This window comes from Elaeis guineensis, chromosome 6 (genome assembly GCF_000442705.2).
Source record: "Elaeis guineensis isolate ETL-2024a chromosome 6, EG11, whole genome shotgun sequence".
Classification (NCBI taxonomy): domain Eukaryota; kingdom Viridiplantae; phylum Streptophyta; class Magnoliopsida; order Arecales; family Arecaceae; genus Elaeis; species Elaeis guineensis.
The window spans coordinates 122,454,498-122,464,468 of NC_025998.2; the positions used below are offsets into that span (position 1 = coordinate 122,454,498).

Here is a 9,971-nt window from a genome sequence, read left to right on the forward strand (position 1 = left end):
GTTGAAGTTCGTAGAGAATTGGGCATTCTCAGATGCTCCTGACCTTTCGATAGTGAATCTAGTAGTATTAAAGTCACCTACCAAAGCCCAAGGAGATTTGATATAGCATCTTAGAGCATCCACTTCAGTCAAGAAGGAGATACAACTATTTCAATCAAGTTGCCCATAAATGTTTGTGACTATGAATTTCTCTTTGCTATTCTTCACCAAAAATTCTGTGCTTATTGAGTGCCTTCTAGTATGGAAAGGTTTCCTCCAAATTTTAGTTTTATCCCATGTTGTTAGAAGACCTCTTGTAGACCCAGAGGCCTCCATTATTTGGAAGCCTTCGAGTTTGGGACTACATATAGACCTCAGAATATGCAGAGAGATTCGGTTTAACTTAGATTCTTTGAGGCAAATAATCATGCATTTAGAATTGTCTCCTTAACTAGACGTCTCATTATGGGAAGACCACTCCCTCTAATATTCTAGAAAAAAATTTTCATCAGCTTTTTAGAAATTGAAACAATAGCAAGAAGGCCCTATTTGAGGCACTTATTGTCAATTTAGCGAGAGCCATAGATCCAAAAAGAAATGAAGACAACCATATGGGAGGTATTGATGAGCACCAAAAGAAGGCCAAGTTGATAGCCACATTAAGTATAAGGTCCTAATAGGAGGCTTGCTTACATGATTGTGTTTACAAAATGTCAGTCTTAGGAGAGCAAACTGATGGATAGTAGTAATTAGTCATAAGAACTATTGGCCTCCTTAGAAGTATAGGATGTAGTAGTTGTCAGCATCACACCAATAGAAGGAGCGAACTGAACCATTATCATAACTGAGAGTAACAAGACATAAGGGTTTTTTGAGGTGCAAGTAGTCATCCAGCTTTGGTTTTAATTTCTTTCTCCATTATCGGGAGAATACAACATCGTGCTTCAAGGCTCTTTAGCATTAATCTTTATAGGGGTTGCAATTTCAACAGTAGGGAGGATCAGTCCATACTTTTTAGTCACCTTAGCAAAATCTCCAATTGAAGGGAATTAATGAAGAAGAAATCCTCCTCCTTCAAGCATTATTCAGAGATCCCTAAGGTTTTGAGCTTCTTGGATCATATACGAGCACTTCTTTTGGCAGCAGTTGGTGTAGTGAGAGTGGCTTGGTTGTGATTTATGACCTTGAGATTGGATTTGAAGGTCTGGGATATAGGGATAGGTCGCCATGGGATAGAGGTAGGTTACTTTTGCACCATAGGGGGCACCGAGTCCATTAGGTAAAGGGTTACCTTTTTGGTAGGGGTGGAAGGTATAGTATTCTAAATAGTAGTAGACGCAGGCTCAATGAAAATCAGACCGTTTGAAAATGAGTTTGGTTTTAAATTTGAAACCATCAAGGGAGTTATCATTTTCATTAGGATAGTCGCTAGCTTTAGTAGTTTAAATACAATGAACACGCTAGGGGTTGCTATAGTTAGGTATGATTTAGGTGTATAATTGATCTTGTCCACAACGTTGGGTGTCAAGATGAGAGAGAGAGAGAGAGCATAAATTCGTCGGGATTGAGGGTGGTGACCTAGGTTACATCGTTTTGGTGAACTACCCCCTGATGCGTTGTCTTGTGGATGATGAGATTGTAGAGGCTCGCTATGGTAAGCTGATCCAAACCAGAACTCCCAGTCAGAATCACCTAGGTCACCGGATTCATCGTTTTGAGAAAATGAGTGAACAAGCTTGCGAAGTTAACTTGCTCAATTGGCATCCCAAGATATAGGCAACTAGACGTGAAGAAATGGTATGGAATTTTGGGGGACACAAGAAGCTGAAGTTTGTAGCGGGATGTTATTATGATAATGGCTATACGTACTCTTTAGTTACATGCATGTAGCATGCTATAGATCTTTCAAACTTTTTATACTTTAGAGGGAGAACACAAGAGTCATGATTAAGGACTGCATCTAGGTCTTATAAATGTTTATTACATGTTCGAAAATAATTACTGTTATTAGCTGAAATTTACAGAAAGTATCCTATTATCTACCAAGGGGATATGCACATATGTTCATCTATACCTCAAACCTGAATTGCTTAGTGAAAATGCAAGGAAGGAAATAAATTAAAGATTATAATAGCAAGCATAGATTGTAATTGCACGTCTTATAAAACAAGTTCCGTTCAAATATCAAAAACAATAAATAATCATGGTTGAATCATTGAATCCCCTCTAGCTGTGAGATCTTGAGTTCGTTTAGGATGACAACATAGCAACTGTTGATCTCATTGTTGTCCCAGCCACCAAATTTAACATGACATCATTTAAACTCCTGTGAAAGCAAATACAAAATAGTCAACAAATCTACATTTAATATTTTTTTCCTATTTTTTCTGGAAAATGCAACCATCCAATTTTGAACCTAGAATCTCTTCCGGTAGAAGCATGCCATGTAGCTAGCTAGCCTAAAATCTCTATTGGAGAATGGTATAGAAGATTGTGAGGTGGATATTGATCTCATTCTACTTTCAAATTATATGCTACATAAAGAGAGAATTACCACAATAGAGACTTTAACTTCTTCTGGTATAAACAGCTTAATGTAAGCCCAGCATTGCATTGTATTTCTTGTAAATATAAATTCTTTGAAGAAAACCCTAAAACTTTAGTGGAGGTGGGATCCAGCTTTCTAAATATCAATGAAGTAGATGACTTGCATCACGATTTTAGAAAAAGTTGAAGGCTAAGATCATAACTAGAACATATCAGTGTTTAGAAAACAGTTGAAAGCCTGTAGAATATACAGAAAAGCTATATGAAGCATCTAACTAGACAACTAGCCTTATCTCGATGGGTACTCCTCTTCGTTTTGTTCAAGCTAGGGTTGCAAACATGGACTCAGGCATGTTTGACCTTGATCCGACCCAAATATATTTTTGGATATAAATTTTAGATCCAAAATCAACCCGTTGGCTTATCGAATCAGATTGATTGGGGCTTCCTAGGTTGGGATAAATTTGGAATTCTAATTAACTATTTAGCATTTCATTTATATCTTAATATATAATATTGATTAAATATAAATTATCAAAAAGTTCAGATAAAACTAAAATCATGCAAACATAAAATAAATTTTTATTCAAAAAATTCTTAACTTAACATAGAATATTCCTTTTTAGAGAAAAAGAACATTCTTAATTACTAGTTTACAGCTTTAGAATATTGTAAATATGATCTAACAAAGCAAATGATGAATGCTTAAGTATAATAAAATGAGAGCAGGTGAGAAAATGTGGGTTGTTAGGACAAACAAAGACGGATGAATTTAGGTCAAAATTTACTCAATGGATTAGAGGAAAAAAATTAGGAAGAAATAAAAGGGTATTCTTCGTTAATCCAAATTAGACCTGCGACATACAAGCTAGGTTATGCTGAAAATTATGAAATCTAGATCTAGCCTAGTTTTCTAAATAGGTCTAATTTTTCGTCGCTATCCAACTTATGAATTTTTAAAAACAGATCGGACTGAATTTAATCAGGTTGACTCACCAACCAGCATGTCCATTTAGGCCATTCCCATCACATTTACCAAGTGAAAGATAGAATAAAAAAAAGCATGAAGCATCCTATACCTACACATCAAAACAATAAAGCAGCATAGCCAAACAAAAGCATCCTATCCCGAAATATTAGCACTATGAACAGCAATGACCTCTCGAGGGTTGAAGGCCAAAGATTAACACTGAACATGTTACGATCGATATATATGTAGCAACTTTTATGAAACTAAGAATATAAGCAAACTACAATTAATGTTACTAATTAAGTACTTTTATGATGATTTGGTATAATAACAATTCAGAAATAATGATATTATTCCTACATCTAACTGCATATAGATAATGCTATATCCAGAAGCTTACATCTATGCCTTAGAAGAATTTTAGGTCGGTTGTACCAGGCATAAATCATGGGCCAAGGCGGTACATGCCATCACCCATGAACTGTCCTTCCACGAAGAAAGCACCAGCAGAAGCATTCTGTGGATGGAATCCATCCATCACAGTAAATTGTGTGTCCTCCGATGGCTTCCAATGCCGCTTCCTTTGGTTTATGAACCAATTGTTGATCTGTTTTGGATCGAGGCATGTTGATTCTGCCAAGGCGTCCTTCTCCATTTCCTGCTCAATATATACATAGACGAATTGGATCCAAGTTAGCTACAATTTTTTTGAGACAGAAAGCAATGCCAGAGATATATGAAGCCATGACAATGTCAACAATAAGGTTAAAAGAACCCCAATGATGTAGGCTGGCAAAAACAATTTACCAAGTTTATACGGTGTTTGTGTTGTTCAAGTCAGCCACAAGGAATGGTAGATAGTGTGTAATGTGATGTTTTTAATGAAAGGATATATCAGCTAAATTATAGCACGTACTGAAGGATATGGCCATCTGTAGTGCAGCTCCCACCAATGGAGTAGTTTTTGTCGCGCTTCCTTTGGCAGCTTCCCTTTCTTCTTCTTTTTGGATAGCTCTTGCCTAAGGCTGCCCAAGTACCCGCTATACTTCTTCAGAAGGTGGCGCTTCAGCTCTTTGTCCTCGCCATGGGGGTCAATCTCCCAGAGTTTGGATGAGCCAACACCTTGACATTTCTCATCTGCAGGTTCCACAGGAACAAGTTAAAAAGCTCAAAGAAACAATGATCATAACAAGTTAGGGAGTAGGAAAAAATAATAATAATAATAAAAAAACAACAACAATAACTTTTTCTGAAATATTGTTTCAGTAATGCCTCACTTTATTTAATGTTAAGAAGATAGGACAAATATCTGACATCAATGGTCCAATTTTTGAAGCCATCGAGTTGAATTGGAGCTAGTGGCCAAAGGAGACTAAATATTGACTATGTAATAACCTAGGGGCTCATTCAGAAAAACTAAGTGAGAAGTACATTTTTGGATTCTTTGATTCTGCATGATCTACTCAGCGAATAACTAACGTGGGACTAAACATATGCTTGTATGGATCCTCATATACTCCTCCCATTTAAACCTTAATATCCTGACCATATTAAGGATCAAAATTCATACAAATCCATTCATAAATACTATGATTAAGTCCATAGTCAACCCTAATAAACCCATCTTACAGTGTCCTCTAATCCACAGGGACTATGGGTTGGATCAGCTCTCATATCATTTATAATAACTCAGAATCTGATCCAAAAAGAAAACCTTCCAACTAATCTTTTTAGGTGAGGTGCTAATTGGTTGTTACAAGCTAAATATACAGAAATACGAGACTAAACTCAAAAAGGCTACCAAAGCAAGATTGAGATAAGAAGTCAAAATTAACATGGAATCAAGGTCTTTAACAGGCTTTATTCTATAGATATATCTAAGTATGAATCCATTCGGAACGTAAGTGTGGAGTTGTAAGTTGGCATGCGACGTATCTAGTGTATAGTGCCAACAAGATATTATCAGATTGACGTAGCCCACCAGTTTCCTCCAAAATACGAATGAACCGGATGAAACATCAGAGACTTGGAATAATCCAGTTGATGATCAGGTTTTACATGCAAATGCTTTCTGCGAAGTCAAACAAAGGCATAGACTTCTATTTTCTGATATCAGTTTTATGAGTCCTTTTTCATTTACTCTACTAATGAATTCCACTCAGTACGTATGTTCGATGCCACCAACAAAAGGAAATCATACTAATAAAATACAGAAGAGATGCTGGCATCAAGTATTTAAAGTTGAACAATGATTACAAATATACTGTATTCAAAAGTGGCATCATAAAATTCCAAATGAAACTATCGGAAGTTGAACAAAATGAGGAGTTCCGTAGAATAAAATGAGGAGAACATTTGGGAGCCCGTTTGGTTATTAAGTTTTTAAATTTTAAACTGTTCCATAACTATTTTTATGCTCCATTTTGTGAAGGAATGTACAAAATTTCAGAGGGTCTGTCCGAAAGTGCCAAGGGATGTCTTCAAGAACATCAGCTGCTGTTACCACCATACAGAATTTAGAATATAGAACAAGGATATACTTTTTTTACGTATTATGTTTGGTAGGATATATAGGGCAGCAGCTGTAGCTCGGCTGATTTAGTTGCAGCTAAAATCAATGATCAGCAGCCATATAAGCATACGATTTCAATCAGGGAAAAAAAAAAAGCATACGATAATAATTTTGCCCCAACAAAAAGCTAGCTATGATTGGAGAAAAGCCTGGAAATCTTATAAAAGCATGGACTTAAAGGGGTCTGATTATTTGATTGGTTGATTCTCAACTATTCTGAAGTGAAAAAGGTTAAGTAGCCTGTCACAGACTTTCAGCAGATTGTTAGGTTGGCAAGACATTTCTTCTCCATTGGCATAGCGTTATCTTGCCACAGTACTTGACACTTTAATCATTCCCATATATTTTTTAGATAAAAAACATCTTCGCACTGAAATCAATTGTCAAAATCGACAGCTCTTCACGGTCAAAAAGAAGAGACGCTTAATCCATACAGTTCACCCCATGAACTGTTAAGACACGTCACAGCAGAGGGTCAAATTAGCTGCAATCTATTCCAATGCTAGCACGAACCAACTATGACCAAGTCCTTGGACAACAAACAATACCCCGCACAACATGGGTTTATGACCTCACAAAACTGCTCCATGCATAAGCTAAAGAAACCAATTAAACCATCCTCGAAGTACTGTTCCCATTCTCTTATAGAATATATAAAGACTTATAATCCTTCAGTTCTGAGCATTGGAAAATGGGTTAAACATACTTGCACTGTCTATGTTCATCCATTATATATTATACAAACAAAAATAGAAAAAAATATGATCCCTTATATACTTTGTAAAAGTGGGTATGGTGTACCATTACACGTGTGTTGCATCCTCAAGGAACTAACACGGTTCCCTTGCCATGGGGCAGGCCAAAACCTGACAAAAATGTACTATATAGAAGCAGTAGAAGTAGCTGGAATTGCTGGTGGGTGGGAGAGTGATTAGAATGGCATCCCACGTTGCTCGGTGTAAGAGAGACAGAGAGAGAGAGAGAGAGATTTTGAAATGGCGGAAGTTAAAGACCATGATACTATTATTCATTTTGCCTCCCTTATCCTTAAAAAAAAAAAAAAAAAAAAACAAAAAAAAGGAAGAAGAAGAAGAAGAAGAAGAAGATCATTTATTCTCGAAGGAGTGTTCTATCTGAACCCAAAAGAGGGCCTTTCTCGATGGAAAGGAGGAGTAAAGAGGGGCCTCGTCAGAACCAAAAACGCATGATAAAGGAGAGCCGCCCATGCACAGTGGTAATACAAGACTCTGAAGTGAAAGGATCCTGGATTAAAATGCTAGCTTATTCTCATCAGAAAAAAAAAATGCTAGCTCATTAGACACCTCCACCCCACTCCAAGGGGGAAAAAAAAAGAAAAGGAGTGGTTTCCTCACTCTCCTCCGTACGTTTATATATTACTAGACAAACAGCAGGTCTTCTTCCTGCGCTCTTCTCCTAGCTATAAACAATATATAAAAAAAGATAATAACACCAATAGTAGTAATAATAAATAAATGGGCACCTAAATAGATGAGAAGACGAGAGGTTGAGACCATAAGAGCTGGGTGTTTTATATCGTCGTGATGGAGTCATAGAGAGCCTACCTAGTACTTTAAATTCCAACCCATATATCAAGTTATTATATTTATATATTTACAGAAGCTAAAAATATAAAATTAAAAATAAATTTTGCCTATAATAAAAATACAAATCGGTCAAGTTTCTAGCCTAGCGGGAAAAGTGGAGGATGGAAGCCACCTCGTAAATGTATTTAGACTTCTTTTTCTCCACTATCAAACTGCCAAACTCTTCGGCATTGCACTGTTGGAGAGTAAAGTTGTGGAACACTAAACACAGGACCTACAATCTCTCTTCATCTCTTTTTCACAGACGATATGGAAAGAAAAACAGCGAATAATAAATCCCAAGCCCATGAAATAAAGTGTTTTACTTTTATCTCGGATTCCCTAGCTTTGATCATATTATAATAGCAAGAGTCTCCCGCATATTACCAGTAGAGAAGGAGCAAGCCCAGGCTCCGTTGGTGAGAGAATTAAACTGTGACTCCATATTCTTTAGGAAGTCTGTGGCCTCCTGCAATGGCCTCGCTAGCTCCTCCCGGTACTTAACTAGCAAGTCACAGTAGGTGTCCTACAATAAAGTTTATGCCCCACAAGTCATAAGCAAATAATTAGGAAAAGAGAGATGCAGGCAAATTAAGAGATGGTGGTTGTGGAGGCACCATGAACTGGTCAAGCTCGGGGTCGGCGGATGCCCCCTTTGGGCAGCCAGGGCATCCCTCAAGCTCTCGGGCGATGGCCGAGAGCCGGGCGATCACCTCTGGTGGTGCTCCCACCTATAAAGAAGCACATGGGAATTATTGATGGTAAGCCAAGAGGATTATGTAATTATACATTTGCAGTAGTATAGACTATAGAGTTTAGAATGGGTGACCTTTTGGCAGTCCATATAAGCTCCCAATAAGCTCGGGTACTGAGGATGGGAGATGATCTTGGCCTTGATACCCTCCACGTCACCCTGATACGTCTCCCCGTGCTTCTGAGACTGGTACTGGGAGGAGCCAGCCTCGTCTTTGAAGATTGGAGGGCTAGGGTTTTGGAGCAGCGCAGCAGGGCAGAAGCTCAGTCCATAGGCATCGGAGCTCCGTGGTGGAGTAGGTGATGCCATAGTGGTGCCGTTGGCAGCAGACGGGGAGGAAAGGTATATGAGAGACCGCCTAGTGTTCCCACCACCCAAGTGGGAGAATTCGTCCATCCCCCAACCGAACAAGCCCAAAAGGAAACCAGGAGAGATAAAATATAAGGAAAGAAGTGGGTGGTAGAAGGGGAAGGAGGAGGGAGATAGAGAAAGAGTAGAAGCCGTCTAGAAGGCCAAATAGACCCAAGAACTATGGGGAGAGGGGGAGATGGAGAGGTGAGGGGAAAACCATGTCTGGTGGCTTTCTTTTCCCATGTCAAATCAATAGCGGATGGTGAGACGTATCGCAGTGGAGTTGGAACTTTAAATCAGAAAGATTAAGGAAATTAAAATCTACGGATTGGGAGAAAGATTGACCCAAGATCTAATATAAGAAAGGGAGCTGAAGAGGAGGAAGTGTAGACGAAATAGTGGATGAAACGAGGCATGTGCACGCTGCTCGTGCCATCACCTCATGTCCTGTGCCCTTCTTCTCTTTTTCTTCTATGGAGAGTTTAAAGCTTGTAGATTTGATCCAAGGAGGATGAGGCGGTTCAGTCAGCAAGAGGCCAGCAGGCCATGGCCTTGCCTTGGTATCTGAAAAGACCTCCAGTTCCTTTGTTCTTCTATGGAAAAGGAGGGGAGTGGAGGCCCAAGATGAGAGGGCAGCATGGATCCTCTGCGGTGCACAGTTTGCACCATAGAGTACCGTGCAATACTTGATGGCCGACATCAAAAGATGGATCATTAAAATAAAATATATTTTTTTATATCAAAAAATATTCATTGCAATTATGATATCATATCAAATTTACAATAAAATAATAAAAATTTTTATATTTCATCGATTCTCATATATTATACCGATTTTCATAAATAATATCTCACATTATTTTTATATATTTTATTTATTTTTAATTTTTTATTAATTTATTATAATAATGACGTGATATCATCATTGCAACGAATATTTTCTCGTGCCATATATGGCGCGTGTTGTTTAATTGCCATCCAACTGCACAATATTCTGCAGTGCATACCGCACCGTAGAGGATCTTGGATTGGTGAGAAAGAGTTTGGCCTTTACATTATGTCAGAATACTCTATAATACGTGAAAGACGTATGGTAAATTCTTGAATGGACGACAGGTAGCTTATCACAGAGATGAATATATGGCTGTCAATCATCTCTCAATTCGTCTTATATTACAAGCCATCTTATTTGGC

General features: G+C 38.0%; 1 protein-coding gene across 1 annotated transcript; it reads right to left on the reverse strand.

The window, feature by feature from the left end:
* Window positions 1-2,117: 2,117 nt before the first annotated feature.
* On the reverse strand, window positions 2,118-9,329 carry LOC105060137 (homeotic protein knotted-1). The gene is made up of 6 exons (XM_010943745.4): window positions 8,502-9,329; window positions 8,290-8,403; window positions 8,060-8,198; window positions 4,413-4,633; window positions 3,897-4,154; window positions 2,118-2,305 (listed from the first exon to the last, which is right to left on the reverse strand). Exons 1-5 carry the CDS (start codon window positions 8,820-8,822, stop codon window positions 3,942-3,944), a joined length of 1,008 nt encoding a protein of 335 aa, XP_010942047.1. The 5' UTR covers window positions 8,823-9,329; the 3' UTR covers window positions 2,118-2,305; window positions 3,897-3,941.
* Window positions 9,330-9,971: the final 642 nt, after the last annotated feature.